Source organism: Melanerpes formicivorus, unplaced genomic scaffold (assembly GCF_026170545.1).
Source record: "Melanerpes formicivorus ecotype bairdi unplaced genomic scaffold, bMelFor1.0.p_v2 SCAF_30, whole genome shotgun sequence".
NCBI classification, from domain to species: domain Eukaryota; kingdom Metazoa; phylum Chordata; class Aves; order Piciformes; family Picidae; genus Melanerpes; species Melanerpes formicivorus.
The window spans coordinates 1332712-1355725 of record NW_027142382.1 but is presented as its reverse complement, the minus strand read 5'-3'; the positions used below and the strand labels follow the sequence as shown (position 1 = coordinate 1355725).

Sequence of the window (23014 nt, the reverse complement as noted above, 5' to 3'; positions counted from 1 at the left end):
TTATGTAAGAGTCAGCTTCTCTGAATGGTCACTGTCTCAGTGTTTTATTCAACATGTGAAAACCCTGAATTAAGTAACCTTCTTTAAAAGAAGAAAAGTCTGTTAAACTGAAGACAATATGATGGGATGCTTATATATTTGATTGTATCACAATATAATTTGTAAAAAGTGATGATTTTGCTCATCTTTATTTTTTCTTCAGTGTGCACACATGCTAATTCCCATTTTATGAGTCTTTAATACATATTCTAATAATATCTGCACTGTGAACAGGACTTGAGATCTCAAAGAAGAAAAAAGGCTTTAGAGATTTCTCATCAATGGTATCAGTACAAGAGGCAGGCTGATGATCTAATGACGTGGCTGGATGACATTGAGAAAAAGTTAGCCAGTCTACCAGACCACAAAGATGAGCAGAAGCTAAAGGTAATGTTGTTTTGGGATGGCAACGGTAGATCATTCTGAGTGATAATTTGTCAGTTTAACAGACAGAAAGTACCACAAATATTCCAGTAGAGGTAGAATATTGTCAGTTCATTTCTTTATTTATATTTTTAGTAAAGCAAATTCTAATTATCTGTATTCAAAGTAGTATTTCTTTGTAGCGTTATATATCATATATAGTTTTTGTTATATGGAATGTTATATTGATAATTTTAAACACACTAAATATTTTTTATTTGGTTTTTTTCTTTTTGGTTGCTAATCTGGAAAATGTGCAATGTATTAAGAAACTCCAAATGTTTTGTAGTAAAAATTGTAATTGATTTTATGTATCTTTGTTCCAGATGAACAAATGACTTACCGATATATGGATGACCTCTATCTCATGTTAGCACATTCATTCTCATCAGAACATATTCATATATCACTGTCAAACTCTGTAGATTTATTTACATACTGTCAAAGGTTTTCCTAGTTTATTTTACATCGTCTTTTTGTTGCTTCATTCTGTGTTGAGTTTTCCACAGAGTAAAAAGAGGAGTTAAATAACATATTTAAGAGTCGAATAATATATTTGTGAGCTGTCTGAACACTACTTGTCCTGAATATGCTGACCCTTACTGAGAAAAAAATTTCTCCCAAATGCCCATCACAGTGTACTAGCAGGAGTCTAGAAGTGGCAACTGTTGGCCTTTGCTAACTGGTTTTCAGTGTGTCCTAGCTATTAGTACCTCTACAGCCACACTCCAAGAAGTTCCTTCAATTTCAGTTATTTTTGTTTTGTTTAAATGTGAAATAAGGACATAAAATAGCTGTACATTTTTATTGTGTCAATAAAATGGAAATGGAATTTCTGACAGAAGTATTTTACTAATTTGAAGTTGATTGATCTAGTTAGCTAACTGTCCTGGGCCCTGTATTGGTTTTGCTCACTAGGAGATTGATGGAGAATTGGAGAAGAAGAAGGAAGATCTGAATGCGGTGCACAGGCAGGCTGAACGCTTGTCTAAGGATGGGGCTGCAAAAGCAGTGGAGCCAACCATGATACAGCTCAGCAAGCGCTGGCAAGATTTTGAGAGCAAATTTGCTCAGTTTCGAAGACTCAACTATGCACAAATTGTGAGTTGTTACTGGCAAACCCATATGTTTGCAACTGCTACTACTAACAGCATCCTACTAACAATGAGAGCTTCAGGGCCAGTGTCATCTCTTCAGCTATTAATAAGAAAAACCCTATTGTCTGCAAGTGGAGGAATCTTTACATTCTAATACAGCAGTTCTCTGCTTTGGTCTTAATATTGCCCTAAAGTTTAATCAGCCAATTACAAAAAATAAAAACCAAACACACAAAAACCCACAACAAAACCCCAACCAACTCAGCAACAAAAAATCCATGTTTATTTCTGTTGCCTCATTATTTTTCCATAACTCCTTCCAGTTTAAAAACGTCAGTTCGCCATGTGTCTCTTTTGTTCAGTGAATGTGTAAGACACAAAAATTTGTCGTTTTCAAACTACCCATCCCATGCAATTTTAATTGTTTTGGTTTGGTTTGGTTTTTTTAATTTGTCCATAACATGTTGTATCCATTTTGGGAAGAGATAAAAAAAAAAAAATGCCTTATGACACTGTCTATTCACGGACTCTTCAAATGGTTTAATTCTCAAAGGAGTTTTTGCAAGAAACTGTGGTTCTAAATTTGATAGGATGAAAACATAACCTTATGAACCATCTTCCTGTCTTCCGGTTTTGAGTTGTTTAGTTGCACATAAAGTATAATTATACTTGCTGGTTTATACATGCTTCAATAATTGGATAAATAAAAGGGAAATAAAGTCTCACTATTCCAGGTTTAAGATGAAAATACATATTGGGTGTTAACCATTTAGGAAGTTACCAGAGATTGCCTTTGTACTTTACACGGCAGCTTTTTTCATGCCATTCCTAATATTCTGCTCATTGTCTTCTGGGCTTTTGATTTTATGTGAAGAAAGACAAGATTTGCTCCTAAGAAAGTGATTGCATTATGTGCTCTTCTGTAATGTAAAAAGTGCTAGTAGTAATGGAGTGTTTTAACAAAATATAATTTTATTGATTTATATGCATCTAGACTGCAAAGAGGACACACAGGATAATGAAAATTTAAAGACACTAAGAGATGTTTCTAATGGATCTATGGTTGACTATGGATATTTTGGTCTTGTTTTTGTTTTGTTGGTTTTTTTTAAGTTCCAAAAATCACAACTAATGTATAAAATTCTGATCAATGCAATCCTCTGTTTAATGTACTGAGTATATTGTATATTATTTTTCAGTTTTCTAATATTAAGTTACATAATGTATATATAAAACTTATAACTAAGACAGTTAAGCAGTTAATGGAAAGAGAAAAACTTTTAACTTTGGTTTGTATGCTGTCAAATCTTATTCCATTTGATGACTCTCTTTCAGATTATTGTGGTTTATATTAAACTTGATGAATGTAATCACTTGTAAATCATTTATATTGGCACGAAGCTAGAGCAGGCTTTACTTTGTCTTGTAAATGAGTCTATATTTTTAATAATGAATATATTTGTTCCTTTGATAAGCAAATAAGAAATAAGAATGTGCATGAAATATATATAAAAACATTCTTCTGTCAATGTGCTTTTTATGTCACTCATCACCTGTCCTGACAGAGGATGAATATACCCATTAGAAAATTTTACTATCAGATCAATAAAATCATCTATTAGCATATTTTTTCCTCGAAATGTGTAAGGTAGATACATCAACAAATGTGCTTTTGCATTGGTCAAAGGAGAACAGCCATCACCTTTATAAAGCCTTGTAACCATTACATGTATTTTTATTGATACACTATATTATTTATATAATATAATTCTATCCTTAGAGTAGTTACATTTATACATGCTCTCAAATAATTCATGCAAGAAGGGTACTTGTTAGTGTTTACCTGGGGATTATTTATTATTTCATTATTCAATGAAATTTACATGTGTAGAGGATAATTACTGTACCCTTCTCATTGCTCTTGAAAAAAATATCCTGCTCTTTGACAAATGCACATATTCACGTGAAATGTTTTAGGAGCGACGCAGAACCTACTGAAACTTGCAAGAGGCAATGTATTTTCATGGTTCAAATCAGAGTGACAAGTACAACTGCCTTGTTACTGTGTTCCCTTTGCTAAATCAATGAAACAAAGTAAATTTGTTTTTTCCCCTTTTTTTGTACTTTCTGAGTACCTACCTCACAGGGATGTTGTGAGGATTAATTAATTGTTTGTGCAAGGCTTCAAAACATGAAAGAAAAATTAAAATTCAAACTGTTCACTTGAACATATGCACATGCAAACAAAAGTAATTTTCACAGAGATTTTCTATGTTAACAACCATCTGAATAAAGCAATATAATAAAATACAGAAGGCAATTTCCTTTAAAAGCAAAATATCTAGAAGAGTACAGCATTTTTTTATTTATAATCAATTATGTGTTCAATAACAGACTTATTGAACAATTTAAAGTTGTTACTATAAATCAACAAGAAGTTAATTGTACTGTATGTCTTGCAATTCATTATGATTCTTTGAATAAACATAGCAAGGCTGCATCAAAGACGACCCTTAATTACATGGCCTAATGACAGATTTGCAATTCTTATCTCTGTTGGAGCTACTAGATTTCTGATATCAAAGTGTGACTGTAATATGTTTAGGTTTCCCTACCTTTTCTTATCCCCAGTATTTGTTGGGAAGATGTATCAGAAAAATGTAGGAATCTTAACCATATAAGAATTGATTCTTTCTAGCATGGCAGACTCTCATAAAATTCTGATGGTTTCATAAATGCATTGCAGTAAATATCCAGCAACTAAATGACAAATATAGATGGGTGTATATTTATAGAAAGGAATTTTCTGTCATCGGTTTTGATAACAAGGTAGGATGTGGTTATATTACCTCAAGCACTGCACATTCAGTTTAATGCCAATTTTGAGACATTATTCAATTTGGTGTAGTGATTGTCTCTTTAAGTGAAAATTGCCAGAGAGTAATGTGTGACACGAGGGAAAAAGGTATGTTTACTGCAATAACAGATCAAACATGGTGCACAAATACATAAATTTAACTCCACAGAGCCTGAAACATGGAGCTCCTATTGTTCTGCATGTTTCTTCTACCACCCAGTGTCTTTAGTCACAAATGACAAAATAAACAATAGGCGGAAAATTAATTTCTTTTTTCACTTGGGCAGTTTTCCATTTCCTGTGTTAAGAAAGGTTCTACTTAATTTTTTTGCTAAAAATTTCCATTTGAAATCGGCGAGTAGTAACTTCAGCTGTGAGATGCGAATAACTTATAAAAGAGTGGAGTATTTTATCATTTTGGTGAAAAATGATGGCTAACCATTAAATCCCACTGAAATTTGTGGAAGCTTTTTGAGTAATAAAATTACATCTTTGTGTTTTTAAAAGTCATTTCAGTAAAAATTATAACATTAGAGAGGCCAAGAGACATTTATATCTAGTTAGCTCTGCAATATCTAAAATCATGAAGTCTTGGCGGCAGCACAGTATTTTAAGAGGTTTTCAATCCCATTTGCTGCAGCCTAAACATAAATCTTCCATTTCCTATTTTGCAACAGTTTATGGCAATTGCAGAGATAAAGCTACATTTACATCATTTAATCCAAATCAGGATCAAAATCAGTTATTGATATATTGATTATAGTTGAACTTATAGCATTTGTCAATACTTCACTTAAAGAAGTAAGCTACATTTATATAGTTTAATGCAAATCAGGATCAAAATCAGTTATTGATATATTGATTATAGTTAAACTTTTAGCTTTTGTTAATACCTGTATTACAGAAGTTTTTTCTGTGCTTTTATTTCAGCCACCTATGAACATGTTTGTTCCATGGCTACCTTAGATTTTGTTGAGTTGACTGAAATTACTCTGCCTAGGGAGTATTGAAGGCCTCTGTCAGCAGAAAACATTTTCCAGATGAACAAAGGTGCAGAGGCTAAACTATAAATTCTAATTTTGTATGTCCTATGACCATATTTTATCAAGCACACTTTTTGCCATCACATATGGTGGTCTTTTTTTCTTTTTTCTTTCCTTCTCTTAGCTGAACTACGCATGCCGCAACTAGAAAGCCAGAAAATTTTGAGAACCAGAGTAATATTGTTCTTGCAACTTATTAACAGCTGCCAAAATTACATACCTGTTGATGTATATATAAGGAAAAACAAAAAGCAACAACAAAAAAGGCTTACCTAAGTCATTTCAGTAACAACAAACATTCTACTGAGTTTAGAGAAGAGAAGGCTCCAAGGAAACTTTTATTGTGGCTTTCTGATATCTGAAGGGGGCCTACAAGAAAGCTGGTGACAGGCTTTTTTGGGTGTTGGGTAGTGATAGGTTTAGGGAAATTGGATCCAAGCTAGAGGAAGGGAGATTTAGATTAGATGTTAGGAAGAAGTTCTTCACCATGGGGATGATGAGACCCTGGAACAGGTTGCCCAGGGAGGTGGTAGAAGCCTCATCCCTGGAGGTTTTCAAGGCCAGCCTGGATGTGGCTGAGAGCATCCTGATCTAGTGTGAGGTGTCCTGGCCCATGGCAAGGGGGTTGGAACTAGATGATCTTTGGGATCCCTTCCAACCCGAACATTTCTGTGATTTTGTGATATTTATGGCCACTCTTCTGCTGAAATATTTGGGCCTAAGTTTTGGCCATACTGGGAAAAGTAATAAAATTGATGGAATTACAAACATCAGGAGAGACTGATGACTTTATCATACCTACTAGACTTTGTATTGAACAAGAATGAACAAGGAAAATACCTATACAAAATGTGTTTATTTCTGTAAGGTAAGTGATTCGGTCTGAGCAGTTCAATAATTACCTGCAACACAGATAAAGTTCCAATAGTCATAGTATTTATTTTGAACTAAATATCATAAGCTTCATTTTTCCAACTAAATAATATTGTTCAGTTTAAGATTCTGTAAGGCATTCAGAAATTAAGCATAATTGTCTCCTACCTGGGTGATCACTTCAAGTGAGAGTGTGTGGAACTTCTGGGACCAGATTAAAGACTGATACAACTTATATATTTTATATAGCTTATATATATATATAACTTATATTTTTTAAGTTCAGTTTTATATGGATATCTTGCACTTTTCAGTTAATGTTTTGCTATAGAGATCTATTTAACTCCTTTTGTTAAATTTAAACATTTGTTTTTAGACTGGTAAAATATTTTTTCATATAAAGATATTTTCTAAAGTATAAACCAAACTTTAATTGAAATAAATCTGTCACAGTTAAATAAATACAGGACTTAGTGTCCTGGTTACCTGTCTGCAACTAAATGACATGGATAATTTGGTGATATTGATATTGGGATACCATTGGTTTTGGTCATTGTTTTCCACAGTTTTCCCAAACAGCAGCATTGGAATGAAGAGGCTTTCTTCTTGCTCAAAAGGTTCTTGGGGTAAATAAACAAGTAATAGTTGCAAAGAAGAAGAGGCAAACTAATTCTGCTTTATTCCTTCAATGAATGGAAGAGGACAAATAAAAGAGATAAAAGGCATTAGAAAAACAACACAGGAAAATGCCTACTGGTCAAAAGAAAATAACTATGAAGGCTAGTTTCTGTTTCACTTATGTGCTTTGGGTTTCTTATGGACTGGAGAGAGGTGAGCCCATGATGCCATTTAACTTTTCTGACATTTACAGCGGCAGCTTTTTAAACAAATAACTTTACACAACGCAGTTAAAGACTGGGCTTTTTTATTTTTCCCTTTTTATTTGTCTTTTTCTTTTTTTGTTTGTTTGGTTTGGTTTATTTTTGGTTGTGGTTTTTTTTTTTTTTTTTTTTTTTCTCTGACTGTGAGGGGTGAGGATGAATGAGAATCTTTGGAAAGAGACTTACATATGAACATTTATACTCACTCTATAGCGTCCATTGACCTGGAAACTGCTCATAGAAAACTGATTCCAAATAATTTGATTCTGTTTCAGATACCTTAGGTTTATGTCTAACTTAAAACAAAAAGGTATGAGACATGCTTTTAAGATGGATGTTGAATTTGACATAGCTGGAGAAGAACTAGCTTTATAGATGCATTTTAAAATGAGTTTTACCTTCAATGTGTCTAAACTGAATGCATGCAGTAGTGTTGTAACTTAAGTGAAGACCACCTATAGCTTCATTTTATAGAAGTGGACCAGTTTACTACAGTATTTTGAGTTCTTCTAAAGCATATTTGTCTTCTTTCATGTTTCTTTATTAATTCTGTGTGGTATCTAGTGTCATCACTGCAAATCCATAGTATTTGAATGGAGTGAAGGAAAAAAATTATCTTGTAGATGACAGAACTTTACAGAAAAGATTTTTCTCTGCCATTTTCAGTATCTGTGACAAACGTCAATGATCAAAATGACATTCTCTAGTTTACAAGTGAAACCCAACATCTTTACCCCATCACATAGAAAAGAAAACTTACTACAACTTGACCGGTTTAGGATGCTGTCTTTAAATTCTGTGAAGTAGTTATAAGAATGTAGTATTAGCCACCCCACAGGTTTTTCTTAGTGTTCTCTGAGTCCATCTTGAGATGGATGCAAGACCAACAACCTTTGGTTAAAGAATCATGTGCAACATAGCACCCACCTGTCTTTCCTTTCAGATTTCTTTGGATAAAACTGAGCATTATATTAGTATAATAATTTCTTTCTTATAATTACCTAATTATTTGAGAGAAATAACATCTAATCACCACCTTATTCTCTCTGATACAATATATAATAATTCATTGATATAATAACTTACATGGTGGAGAATTTGCTGTCAAAATGACATGACTATAGTATTGAATTACATAATAAGGGAAAAGACCTGCTGCAGAGAGATCTGGCTCTAAGGGACAGTGGTTTTTGAGCAGATGATGTCCATCTCCTGCCTACGATTCAGGATTAATTATTTTTTTTTGCATGGATGCATCTCAGCATATTCATAAAAGTGCAAAAGGAAGCAAAATTTTTATATGTATGCTGTGAGTGCAGAATATCCATTTAGGTATATTTAATTAGCTTCCAAAACAGCTGTTTCATCCACAATATTAAAAACATAATAATATTCTATGTCTTGGAGTAACAAAATCAGCCTGACAGACTCTTATTATTCTTATGATTGCATCTCTGTAAATGTGGATTAAGGTTATTTTAAGAAATAGAGAGGGAAAATAATTAGGCAACAAATTTTAGCACTCCTAGAAGATGTCAATATTTAGGACCTTTCTCTTTGAAGCTTTAATGGTATTTTTAGTTTATTTTCTAAATTATCTCAACAAGGAGCAAAAAGATGTAGTTTGTATAAATATCTGGAAAGTTCATAGGACAAATCAACAGTGAGTTTCAAAACAGGTTAGTCAATTTAGACATCAATAGACTGTATTCTAACATATCTGTGCTTTATTTAACCTTAATTGGTTCCTTGGTGATGAGTCAAGAGGGTTTCACATAATGTCATTTTGAATAGTGCTGAAGCTTTATGCATAAATGCTGTCTAAGAATAGGATACTTCTGCAGCCTTCATAAATCAGCTATTAAATAAGTTGGAATTGTGTTGCTAGGAAGTCTGCCTTCCAGTGCATCATGTAGAAGCTTGCTCTGCCTCTATATACACTGCTTCTTCTCTGTGGCTTACCACTGAGAAATGCATGTTTGAAAGTCTGTTTTGACATTTATATATAAATGTATATATATATATAAAGTTCCTTCTACTTTGAGTATTCTACAGATTTTTAGGTGATTTTGAGTATGCAATGCTGCTTTAACAGAAGCAATTAAACACCATGTCACAAATTATTATATAATTGAAAGGATATAGGACTGATTAGTGGAGTTTAATCATTTAAAGCAAACTAGATGTATCCTTAAGTGTCTGTATGTATTTTTTTCAGCTGTGGTAAATATTGAAGATGAATAAAAAGAATGATTAACATCTCTATGGGTTTATGTATTCTATATTTGGCATATAAAAACTTCCATATCCATTTTTGTCTGCTGGAAGGTAACACATGGAAATCAGTTACAAAAATGGTATTTTGTGTGCTCTTTTTTGTTGTTTTTTTGTTGTTGTTTTTTAAGTAATTCCTTTTATAATACTTCAAATATCTGTCTAAAATCACCTGACAAAGACATCCATATTTCCCTTTGCTTGTCAGTTTTGAACAGCTACAATCATTAAGATTATGATATGCCATATTTATCAGAAGTAATTAACATACATGCATAATTTATTTTTGAAGAGACACTTTCTAAATGCCAATAATTCTGATTAGTCAATTTTGCCCTGATGCTGCTAGATTTAGTTTTTCCCCATGTCGAGGGTTGAGGGGAAGGCAGTACTCTGCCAATCCACCAATGAAATTAGTTTAGGCCTGTCCTTTGTTTATAAAACATTCAGTCGCAGTGTCCCTTTCTTAAAGGCACAGCCTCAAAAGGTCACACCCCAGGACAGGACATGGTAATATTACAGCATATGATACACAGTGCCCTATTATTTTTATTTATTTATTTGTTTTATTTTTTGAAAGGGCTGGCTTATATCACACTTAGTACTATGTATGCAGGTCTTATGTCCCAGTCTCATCATAGGTGAAACTATTTTTCTCTTTGCTTAACAAATAGATACCAATGGAAACTGTTAGAAATTAAAGAAGGACAGTTAAAAATTAACAGAAGAACTGTTAGAATTTCCAATTTGTGCTGTTGGTGTTAGTCTCTTATTTGCATGAGTGCAGGTCATTAACAAGTAGCAATGGGTAAATTTTCAACTAAGCAGAAGCTAAATTCAATATGCAGCACTGCCTCACCTTGAGTAGACTCCTGATCTGGAGTAAATTACCTAAACCTGATTAAAACAAAAGCACTGTTAATAACAGGAAAAGAGATTGCTAAAGTTGGTCATTTTACCATTTTAGGTGTATTTGATACCTTGGATTACTCTAAAGAAGGCACAAAGTTGTATGGAAAACATAGGATTGACTGCAGTACAAAAATAGTTTGTCATAGTTCAACAATAAATTTATTTACCTTCTGGGGAAAAAAGAAGGGGAAAAAAAAAAAGGGGGGGGGGGGGAGAAGATAAAAAGAAACCAAATTTACAACTGTGAATGCAGCCATGAAAATAACAAATTCCTCTGAATTAAATGTTTTAAATTAATTCTTACTACTTTTGTCATTTTCTTTTTTTTTTTTTTTCTTCTCATCTGAATCACCTGAAAATATTGCACAGTAATAAGTCTTTGAGCTAAGAAACCACAGATATCTACCCAATCCACCCTGCAGAGCCAACAGTGTAGCAGGGCTGTCTGAGATTTCGGTGAATTTCCCAACATTTAAGCCTGAAAGTCCAGGGAATAGACTTTTTCTTATGGAGAAAGCCTCTGCATTTCAGTCAAGTTATGAAGGTCAAAAATGGTGGAAATCAGTTCACACTGGTAATGCCTATTGATTGACAGTTTTCAAGATCAATGCCTGCACTTTTCAGTTGCTATTCCTAGCATGTAGAATTTGCTAAAATGTTTTTTAATTAGTGCTTCTTTTAAGAACGGCTTTATTTTATGTATAGATAAGATAGATTAATTATATCATTGATTTACAACTCTTAATGCAGCATTTCTCAATCAGTAACATATGCCTTAGCAATGAGGTATTGTGAAGACACACAGCCCTTTGTCCAAGAACGAGGCTGCAAATAATCTGCATTTTTAAAATGTCAGGTTTTATCTGTCACTGATGTCAGATGCAAGCATTAAACTAAATGCTTTAAGCACTGCACCATGCAGGTTTTTGTAAGCTGCAATCATACCTGAGTAGAATAATCACACACATGAGAAAATATTTGCATTCCTAATTGAAAATGTGTGAGTTAAAAAAAAAACAATAATAATAAATTAGAAGTTTCAAATAGGTTTTAATGCTGCTTCTTGGAATTATATAAGCATTCCAAATGTTTTTTTTATCCTGTAGTGAGGATTTAGGTTTCTGGGTACTTGAAGCAGATGCTTGTTTTTGTACTGATAGATAACATGTTTGTGGTTGAGTTAAGCCATCCAATCTCATAATGATAATTCCATGCTATAGGTATAATTCTGATCTGCTTCCTATGTACACAGGGAAGATGTACTAGCAATGCTGAAGTCACAGAATTTATTTGTCTGAATCTTAGCTGGTATCACCATTAACAGCTGGCATAGAAAGAAGTGAATAAGCACTTCTTAGTATAGAAATATGTACTTAGAAGGGTTTTTCTAGATCTCTGAAAGCATTTGATCATATCTTTGTATTCTTAATGAACCATGGGCTAGCAAATATCATGTCATTTACAACTAGCTCTAGAAAGCAATAAACAGTTCCAGAGGTTTTTGCACTTTGAGGTATGTCTTCATTCAAAAGATGTCTGCTATCTGCTTCTTTGTTTGTATCGCACCTATGTTTATTCCTCAGAGAGGATTGACTTTTCTAATGCTCTCATGTATCTGACAACCGCTTGTAAATAATGCTTTCTCAAGCATCACTTCACTTCAGGAGGAGGCACCTCTCTATTTTTCCTGCACTTCACATCTGGGTGCTGCTAGGAGCAGTGTCGTGATAAAATAATGCCAATAGGTGTATTTTGCTACTTGACTCCTCCCATGTATTCTGTTTGTGTGAAGTTATTAACTCAAAAGCACAGTGTACTAAGGTTGCTATGAGTTTGAAGGCCTATAGTGGAAAGGGACCAGAAAAGGAACACTTGTCAAGGACTAATGCAAAAATGTAAGAGGTTTTCTGGGTGTAAAGTGCTGGATAGAGAAAGTGGTGCTGGAATTGTCCCCTCTGTAGAAACAGGAGAGGAAATGGATATACTAAGATGGGCTTTCTGTGTTTTCCAGTTCTAAAGGGAAATGAAGAGGGTTCTCCAAGTTAACTAGTTCTGTGGCCACCAGGTAGTACTGTTCTAGTTGTAAACAATGATCATCACAGATTCTTGGATGAGGATGTTTGATTTTGTGGGCAACACCTGCAATACTCTTGTAGATCATCTATTTTTTTTATCTTGTGTGTTTGGTTGATTTTGGTGGTGGTTGTTTTGGGGTTGTTTTTTTTTTGGTTGCTTTCTTTTGGTTTTATTTCTTTCTTTTGTTTTTCTTTTATAAGGGCCATTTCATGGATGCATGCCTTGTCTTTTTGTTGCACCTTGTAGAACATGGTAGCTGTCAACAAAATTTAGTTTCTCATGTGTAGGTGAAGTCAGGTTTATGGAAAAAAAGCCATCCCTTAATTTCACATATTTAATAAAGGGGAAGAAAATTCCATTTACTATTTTACACCTGATGAAAAGTAATGCATGAGATGTTAAACCTTACCTAAATTGTTTCTTTTTCTTAAAAGGAAAAAAAAAAATATATAATCTGCGCATCAATATCTCACTGACAATCAATTAAAATTACAAAATAAATTACTATCAAGCACAGTATGTTTTGTATACAATAACAATATAGGAAATAATAATTTACACCATGATTTCCCCATAATTGTTAATATATTTTTATACATATATGTATTCTTTTAATATATTATTTGGTTTTGAGTATTTTCAGTTAATTCTGCCACTTGGCCAAATTTCAACTTCTTCAAAGCCAATCTTAAACTACTTTCTAAAACTTTACTTTCCATGTTATTATTTACTTTTTAGCTTCAAAAAATGTTAACCTAACTTGCTGTGATGGACATTTTTAGCTTTAGGAATAACATATATCTTTACAGAATTATTATTATTGCTCTTAATAGTAGTTGTTCCCAGCTGCTACAATCCTTTTTATTTATTTTCCTTTATTTTTTTTTTCTCATTACATTGTTAGTGTAAGATTCAATTTCAGCTATGTGTTTGCATGCTTGTCCAGAATACAGGGAAGGACTGCCAATTTTATCTTCTACAGCAAGGCAATTCCAGCAAACATAAGGAACAGCCAAAATATTTTCCCATCCTTTGCTGATTAAAATTGTCATTTCTGGATATGCCCAGGCTCCATTCCTTAGTAAGATGCCAACTTCTGCCTTGGATTCTGTTATGCTGCTATCAATTAGGAAAGATGGAAGCAATGAAACACCCGTGACCTATTAAAATACCTACTGAAGAAATTTTATCATTGCTTTCTAACTGTTTCACTAAATTTCAATTCATATGCAAATAGTATTCAGGAATTAATTAATTTGGATAGTTACCCTCTTTTGAGACTAAGGTATTCAGTAATGTTGCCAAATGTGAGGAACATTTTGGTACTTTCAAACATATCTGTGGTCAGTATTTTTTAGTTTTCCTGCAGACCTATACAAGATATCATGCTATTGAGACTTTGAATTTCTCAGGTTTTCTCTTTCTCAGTTTTTGGATTTCTCTTGGATTCTCACAATTTCATGTGAGAATTATGAATATCAAGTTTTCTCTAAAGCGTAGTAGGCATATATGGTTTCATATATCTCATTAACATGCATGGGAGTTAAATATTGCATGTGTTTTAAAGGATTATTAAACTAAATATGTCATACAAGGCTCAGATTTTCATTAATTTCACATGGAAGTGTGCTATTATATAAGTTCTTTGTAGCATTCAATGAAAGATGCCCCATTTTGGCACTAGTATCAATAATTAAGCATGACATCCATGAAGGGGTCACAGATCAGAATTCCACTTTTTTTTCTGATTTTAGGAATTCATTAGAGCAAGAAGGCACAGATTTTATGTACACACATATACGTGTGCTTACATACCTGTAGGTGTGCATGTTTGCATAGTTATCAACCTAAATTTGGATTGAAAAAAAAAGAAAAAATAGCTCAAGCTAATGCAACTATAAACACTTACTGTGTTTTGTATATTACTTTTCATATTCATGTGACTTTATCTTGAGTGAGTAACATTGCACACCTAGCATTCTCTTTTAATTGCTGTGAATGTAAGTACTCTATTTCCTCTGTCAAAAAGAAAAACACAATGGTAGTTAAAATGTTCCTCATGTGGGTTTCAACTTCATGATACATGTGGATGTGTCACAGTGGAGTCTTGAGGAATGAAAATGTATTGCTACACACCTCAGTGGCCTGTTGGGAAACTCCCATCTCCTAATCAACTGGGACAGATTTTTCCTCAGGTTGACTGGGGTAAAATGTTACTGTTGCAGTGTGTGTGATTCATGAAACATATGGGTGGCAAAGAATTTGTTTTTTTAAAGCAATTTGTTTTAAATAAAAATTATATCTGTGATAAGGTAATTAGAGAGGTTTCAGTGTTAGCAGATGTACTGAGAAAGTCATTTAGTGAGAAAAGCATAAGCAAAGCAATAAATTTGCACAAGAATTACAGCAGAATAATGCAAGTCTACAGTTTATGGATTTTGTATGTGATATTCATACATATTCTAGAGTGTGTATATGCGTATTTTAAGACTAAAGAAAACTGAAGTACCACATCAGGCAGCCCAGTAACTGAGCATGAAAGGATGCACAGGGCAAACAGATGTAGTATGTCCAAGATAGAGTTTATGCTTGTTTTCTTTTACATACTGTATTGTTAAATAATGACATTATTTTCTTCAGGACAATTGATCCATTGTCTTTCATATAAATTGCTCCAGAATCTGTGATTACCTGTATTAGGACTAAAGCATCTAAATAATATAGTTTACCAGCAATTGCAAGTAAAATTTCTTTGAGGTCCTCAATAAGCAAAGTTTATATTTTCAAGAAGACAGACATCCAACACAGTGGATCTTGGATCCACACTAAGCATCCAATGTAATGCGACAAATAAAGAATACTTTATGAAATCACAAATACTTCATATCTTTTAGATTTTGTCTTTTTCTAATGGAGTCTCATGTTATCATGTATTTGGCATTTAGTTAAAACAAGCAACCACATTTCTCCCTGCTCCAAAGCACACTTTTCATCCATGAGCCACAAACACATCAAATCAGAAATGCGAAGACTTTGTATAAACAGTTAGTGTTTTGTTACCTTTCCTGTCAGTATCTTTCCAAATGCCATAGATCAACTCTCTGTTTTCTTGGCGCCAAAAACATGCTGGGATTTCTTTATATTGGATGTATGCATGCCCTTTCAGAATATTTCTATTTTGTATTTGTCCAGAAAACAACAACAAAACAACAACGACAAAACCCAAACAAAACAAACCCCATACCAAACCAAACCAAACCAAGAAACAAAATGAACATAAAATTGAAAACATCTTAATTTCCTGAAAAGACATGTTGGTGGGATTTCTTTTAGAAAAATGAATGTACTAAAGAACTCTCAAATCACAAAATTCAACATGGTACCTTCTTCTTTAAAAAGAACTGTTTTATAGTATAGTGTTGGAAGTTCTGAGCTGACCTACTTATTTTGTGTTGCATGCTATTTAAGAAATTGTCTGTTACACAAGTCATTATTTTACTTGATGCCTTGAAATATTTTAACATTCTAGACCTGGCCTAGGTGTAACTTGTATAATGAAGGATATATTCTTAAAGAGAATAAAGGAAAGCACTAAAATCTCAGTAACACCATAATCACAGAGTACTCTTGCATTTCTTGCCTTCATTTTTGTGGAAAGTAGGAGAAGAAAAGTTTGTACACTTTTGCTCAGATTGATTTTAGTAGCTCCTATTTCTAGCAGACTAATGGGTTGCAAGTGCTGTGGCAGAAACCTCCTGCATTTGTCCTTAGAAATTATTTTTAATGCTTTCTAGGTTATGAACTGGAGATTACATTAAGTTAAAAGTTTTTGTAGTTCTAAGAAACTAAAGAAAGCATTCTGTTGTATATCTGTACTAGCAAACAGTCCATGAAGATACAACTTTTGTGGTGACTGAAACTATGACTGTGGAAACAACTCACGTGCCTTCTACATACCTGGCAGAGATCCTTCACCTTCTGCAAGCCTTGTCTGAAGTGGAAGAACGCCTTAATTCTCCTGTTCTGCAGGCTAAGGATTGTGAGGATCTCCTCAAACAGGAAGAGTGTCTCAAGGTAAGACAGAAAGCTCTTCTCTACAACAATTGAATCCCTTTGGTTTGGTATTTCTGAGCATTGGCTAGCCATCAGATGCATCTGTTTTGTAAGTGCTCAGCCCCTCTCTGCGATATGTGCCTATATGGTATTCATAAATGAAGCCACACTGCTGCAAAATATAAGAAAAATGAAAAGTTAATACATTTTTACCTGTTTCACTTGTATTTGGAAGACAAGAGCATTAGGGTATCTGCAGCTCTGTGTTGTGAATTTGAGGGTAATATTTTGGTTGTGTTTGTAATTTGAAGGAACCCTATGCACACCCAAATGTGGCAGCTTTATTTTATTGTAAAATTAAGTAAAATTTTACACTGCCATTCCATGCTAGATCAAAAAACCTTGACGTTTAACAGGGGTTGTACTCTCTACAATTTTACAGCTTAATTACCTAAACAAAATATTGTCCAGTAAGAAGTTAATGTAGTTTAAAAAAACAAAAAAGCTAATGCAGTATTTTTAATATGACTTTAAATGTTACTGCCTAGTTTCTTAATCACTTGCAGAAGTGAATTCCTTAGAAATTGGTGGAATTTTTCCAACACAGATTTGACATAAGAAGCAAATAAGATTAAAGTTGTAAGCCTATGTAGATGAATGAGTTATCAGCCTTTGCAGAGTACTGTTTATGTGAGGAAAGCCTCATAAAAAAATCATGCTTAAATGCTGTATATAATTACAGCAATTTCAAATTGTTACCCAACATGAAGAGAAGACCACATTTCAATTTTGGGGAAGACAAGGTTTTAACAAGAGACAGTTTTATGCTAAAGAGGATGGAATTTGCCTTCAGTCAGCTATGAGAAATAGCTGCGGTTCTGGCAAGGTGCTCTGAATTGTCCTTTGCAGGAGCCCATTTATCTCTCTCGACAACAAAATAAATGTAACAAAACCACATATGCTGGTATTAGCATTATAATTCTTACACATCCTTAGATCATACACATTATAGGCACTGGTATACATACATACCCAGAGCATTTATCTTATTTTCTCTTGAAAATTAGAATACTTTCCCTTGCCTAGCAAGGCAGTACTGTAAATGTTAGTGAAGCATAACAGTGAACTATTGGAGCAAAGGAAGCATGTAACTGATAATATGTCTGTGTGAAACAACACTAGGCCTCTCCTTTTACCGCTTCTGATTTAGAACCTGTGGATTAAAGTAGTTCTGAGCATTGAAGCACACAACATGCCCTTTTGAAGGGATGTCTTTTGTTAGAATGACTCTTCTGCACAGAAGTCATAGGTCATATAAATCATAGCTAATGAGCTATTTCTGATCCTTGTCTGTGAACTTATGTTCATTACTGTACTGGCAGGTAGTTGACTTCCTTTTAGTGCTTAATGCTTAACATTTGAATTTTCTTTATCTGATTTATATCCAGAACTACTCTGTTGTTCACCCACATATGTGGACATTATCAGAGTTGACACCAACTTTAATAATATTGTGCCCAAGAAAGCAAATGGCATCCTAGTTTGTATTAGAAACACTTGGCCAGCAGGAACAGGGAAGTGATCATTCCTCTGTACTTATTGCTGGTGAGGTCACACCTCAAGTATTATGTTCAGTTCTGGGCCCCTCACTACTCTGGGCCCCTCTGGAGTGTGTTCAGAGAAGGACAACAAGGCTCATGAAGGACCTGGTGCACATGACCTACACGGAGCATCTGAGGGAGCTGGGGTTGTTCAGTCTGGAAATGAGGAGGCTGAGGGCAGACAGCACCACTCTCTACATCTACCTGAAGAGAGGTTGACATAAGGAGGGGCCCCATCTCTTCTTGGTGGCAAGTGACAGGGCTAGAGGAAATGGTTTCAAGCTGCATCACAGGAGGTTCAAGCTGAATTCTAGGAGATAATTTTTCACCAAAAGGGTTATCAGATACTGCGATGATCTGCCCAGAGCAGTGGTGGAGCCACTGTCCCTGGAGGTGTGTGGACCTGATACTTAGGGATATGGTTTAGTGTTGACTCCTCAGAGCTGGGTCGAAGGTTGGACTGGATGATCTTTGTGATCTCTTCCACAGGATGTTTTCTGTGTCTACTGAGGTTATGTATAAGTACTGCTATAGGTTTAACTGAACTATTCTGTTGTCATGGGAAGTTTCTGCAGGCACGGTTCCATCTTCCTCCCAGATAAATCTCTTAGAAGAGGATCTTGAATATTTGCGGTCTGTTGGAAGGGTGTAGTTTTGATCTGAGCCTGCTTAATGAATATTTATTTCCAAGGAAAAAAAACATTTATCAATGTCATTATCCTGCAGTAAAAATAGAAAAGTAGTGCATAAATTGTTCGACAGTTGTTTGGGAACGGTTCAAAATTAAATTGTGGTTGATTTTTTTTCTCCCTGACAGATTTGCATGAATCTAATTACAGAACTCTCGTGAATAGCTCTGTGTTTTAAAACTTTGTGATAGTGTTGTGTTTTTTTTTACTCTAATTTAGAAAGAATCCATTTTAATTAATCCTTAAAAAGAAAAATAAGTTTATTGACAACAATATTTCAGTGGTAAATGCTTTGAACATTTTTCTCCAGAGTAAATACACACAACAAACTTAAATCTGATTTCTCATTTTCCAATAAGATGAATGCCAATTACAAATTAAAATTTGCTTTCATTAAATGTTACAGATAATTTTAGCACCTTTTTTTATATTTGAAGTGATGTAAAATAGCAGAGTATATTTTTTTTTTTCAGCAACAATCTGATTACTTCTAATATTTAGTAAATTACAAGGGATTTACAGATACAGTTAGCAAATCTGCTGAAACCATCTTGTAGGAATCTTGCTCTCTTCATTTTAGGCTTTAGTGAGTGGAAAATCAGATAGGGAAACCAAATCTTGCATCTTTGTCTCCTAAAATGACCAATTGCAGTGTCTGGATTTTCTTTGAGTGTTAGGACGTAGAGTACCTTAATTTTTCTTCATTACTGTACTTAGAGTATTTAACAATTTAAATATTACAGTTCTATAATTGAATCCTATTGACCATCCAGCCCCCTGCTACTCTCTAGTACTCTGGAGGACATTCATTTATGATAGGACATCAGTCCTCAACCTATAACAGCGTGGTAAAATGAAGCAGGCTAACTGGAATTTAAGAAGTCCAGTTTGCATTTATAGCTGTATGTGAGAAAGTGTTTAGTGACATTTCATTTTAAGAATCTCTGTCGTAGTCATGGCATAGTCGTGCCTGTGCATTACTTATTTATACAAACTGTGAATGCAAAACTTATTTGCTGAGTCTACTTGCTTTACATAATTAATGTCATAAAGCTTCAGTAGGGCCAAGACATATTAGGCTTTGGTTGTTTGGTTTGTTGTTTTTTCAATATTCTCAATTCTAGCAGGAGCACTATATTGCAGAATATGACTATACATTTAGCTCTGCTGCCTTTCAGTGATGCAATAGTTTTAATAATGGAAAACCATCTGGCTCTTTGAGAAGGTTTCTTACACATGCAACTTCTTGCATAATCACTCCAACAGCTCATTTTGTAGTTCCCCCTCTTGTGAATTTCCAGTTAGGACTTTGTTTAGTTTGTTAGAAATTAGGTTGTTCGCTGTTATTTTTATATATAGGTATTTTCATGCTCTGATGTTCTTTTGTTTTTTTTCTCTCTCTCTTTTTCCCTTTATTTGGTAATTCTTCATCTACTGAGAGATAGAGCACTTCTTTCTTTTCCCACTTTTTTTTTTTTTTTTTTTTTACTGTCTCTTATTTCAGCACACAGGGAATTTACTGTAGCCATTAAACATCTGTTATTCTGGCAGCTAGAATCCCCTTTTGAAATGGTTTATTAAACCAATAATATCCGTGGTAGGATAACGTAATGCATACTTCCATACAGATTTTAAATTTGTAAGTCATTTGTGGATTTTTTTCCAGCTATTGATGGTTACTAACAACTGTGCTGTTACTCATTTTCATGTGAGTGCAAAAAGCATGAAATATTGTAACAAAACTAATACATGTGTAATTACAAAGCATGGTTCTACAGGTGTTTGGATTGCAAAAAAAAATATACATATATATATATTATTTTTCACATTGGAATACTTATTTCACTTGTATTAAGTGATTCTTTTTAAGAAACATCTAATGTGTTATTCAGAATGTTTTTCTGCTACAGCTCAGTAAAACCCAATTAACTATAACTTAGAACTGAGTATACAGAATTAACCAGGTTGGAAAAGACCTTCGAGATCCTCAAGTCCAGCCTATCACCCAACACCATCTACTCAACTAAATCATGGCACTAAGTACCTCATCCAGTCTCTTTTTGAACAATTCCGGTGATGGTGACTCCACCACCTCCCTGGGCAGCACGTTCCAATAGTCAATCTCTCTTCCTGTGAAGAACTTCTTCCTAACATCCAGCCTAAACCTCCCCTGGCACAGCTTGAGACTGTGTACTCTTGTTCTGTCACAGGTTTCCTCGGAGAAGAGAACAACCCCCACCTGTCTAAAACCAAGCAAATTCAAACAGATCTGCCAGTGACACAGTGCTTGGTGACTGATTTGTATACAAATAGCCAAGGAAGTGAATTTTTACAGAATGTTGTCTTTCTCTCTCAGAGAAATTCCAAGTAGTGGAAATTAACTGGTATTCGTGTCTCTAGCACTCAGATTTCTCTTTTATAGGGCAACAAGATAGTTCTTTCCCCAAGGGCTACTGTCACTTCAGCTGCTAATGATTTTCTCTTAACCACTTTTCTTAAAAATTAGAGCTTTTTTTTGCACGTCTGTTAACCATGTTGCAAAATCTCCCAAGGCATTGTTGATAACTGACTGCTTGAAACTATTCTCTTCAACATGGAAGACAGATGGATTGTGAGACACATGAGTTTGTGTTATGCACATGTATACACAACCTCTTCTTTTCCTTCTTGGATACCCTTATAACATCCAGTTGTGGATTTCTTTTATAGAAGGTCAGCTGTATTATCTTTGTTTATAGTAGCTGTACTCTCAACAAAAGCAAAAATCTGACATATAAATCAGACATTATATCCCTACCACAGACCACTAATTCTAAACATCTAGGGATACACCATTTATAAGTTCTGAAGTGTATAGATGAATTTAATGTATTTTTAATACTTATAAAATTGTTCTAGTCAGTATATATAACAGAATCACAGAATGTTAGGGGTTGGAAGGAACCTCAAAAGGTCATCTAGTCCAACCTCTGTGCCAGAGCAGGATCACCTATGCCAGATCACACAGGAAGGCATCCAGGTGTGTTTGGAATATCTCCAGTGAGAGAAAATCCACAACCCCCCTGGGCAGCCTGTTCCAGTGTTCCATCACCTTCATAGTGAAAAACTTTTTGGTCATGTTTCCATGGAACTTCCTATGCCTCAATTTTTGCTTATTGCCCCTTGTTCTGTGATTGGGCATCACCGAGCAGAGCCTGGCTCCATCCTCTTGGTACTCACCCTTTACACATTTATAAGCACTAATGAAGTCACCCCTTAGCCTCCTCTTCTCTAAGATAAAGAGCCCCAGATCCCTCAGTCACTCCTCATAAGGAAGATGTTCCACTCTCTTAATAATTTCTGTGGCTCTGCACTGTACTATTTCAAGCAGTTTCTGGAGTCCTTCTTGAAGGGACCCAGAACTGGACATAATATTCCAGATGCTGCCTCACCAGGGCAGGGTAGAGGGGAAGAAGAACCTCTCTCAATCTATTGACCACACCCCTTCTAATACAGCCAAGAATGGCATTGACATTCTTGGCCACAAGAGACATTGCTGGCTCATGGTCAGCCTTTCATCCACTAGGACCCCCATATATATATAGGCACATTCTTCATTTGATTACTTTAGCTTCTCAAACACAATAAGTACCTTTTTGGGTGGAGAAGGCGAGATGATATTCAGATCTGCTGAAAATAAAGCTACTTGACTTGAATGCCTAAGTGTGTTCCGGGCACTTTTTAATATTTGAATTACATTTTATCCTGTCCCTTAAATACACTGAATTTTAGTTATGAATCACATTTTGTGAAGGTGCAGTCCACTTTATGTTAAAGGATTATAGTCATGGAAGATTTGGAGGCATTTTGTGTTTTTATCCCCTCATATTTCTTACATTCAGATTAGTAAAATTAGATATTTGAATCATCCCTGGCCTGAGTGTATAAGAACAAGATTTCGGTAGATATGAGTAAGGAACGCTGAGTGTTAGACATTATACTGGGAAATTTGAATGAGGTTTGTTGTGTAATGGCACAGACCCAGACAGCTTTTGCTCTAGGTGATAAATTGCTGACAAGGGTCAGCTGACAAGATGCCTACCATTCTCTGAAATACATTTAATCATTAATTGTTTTAATTTTCGTTTCTATTTCTTGTCACCTCAGTGTGACTTGAAGTTATTTCTTTCACTATGCCTTATATTTTACCTGTCTGC

General features: G+C 34.5%; 1 protein-coding gene across 8 annotated transcripts in view; it reads left to right on the top strand.

The window, feature by feature from the left end:
• DMD (dystrophin) overlaps nt 1-23014 on the top strand; it is a 1318095-nt gene that overhangs the window by 653931 nt on the left and 641150 nt on the right. For all 8 annotated transcript variants that reach the window (XM_068155047.1, XM_068155048.1, XM_068155051.1 and 5 more), the window contains 3 exons: nt 274-426; nt 1381-1563; nt 16355-16549. In XM_068155047.1, the coding sequence (XP_068011148.1) occupies nt 274-426; nt 1381-1563; nt 16355-16549 (531 nt within the window). The remainder of the gene's footprint in view (nt 1-273; nt 427-1380; nt 1564-16354; nt 16550-23014) is intronic.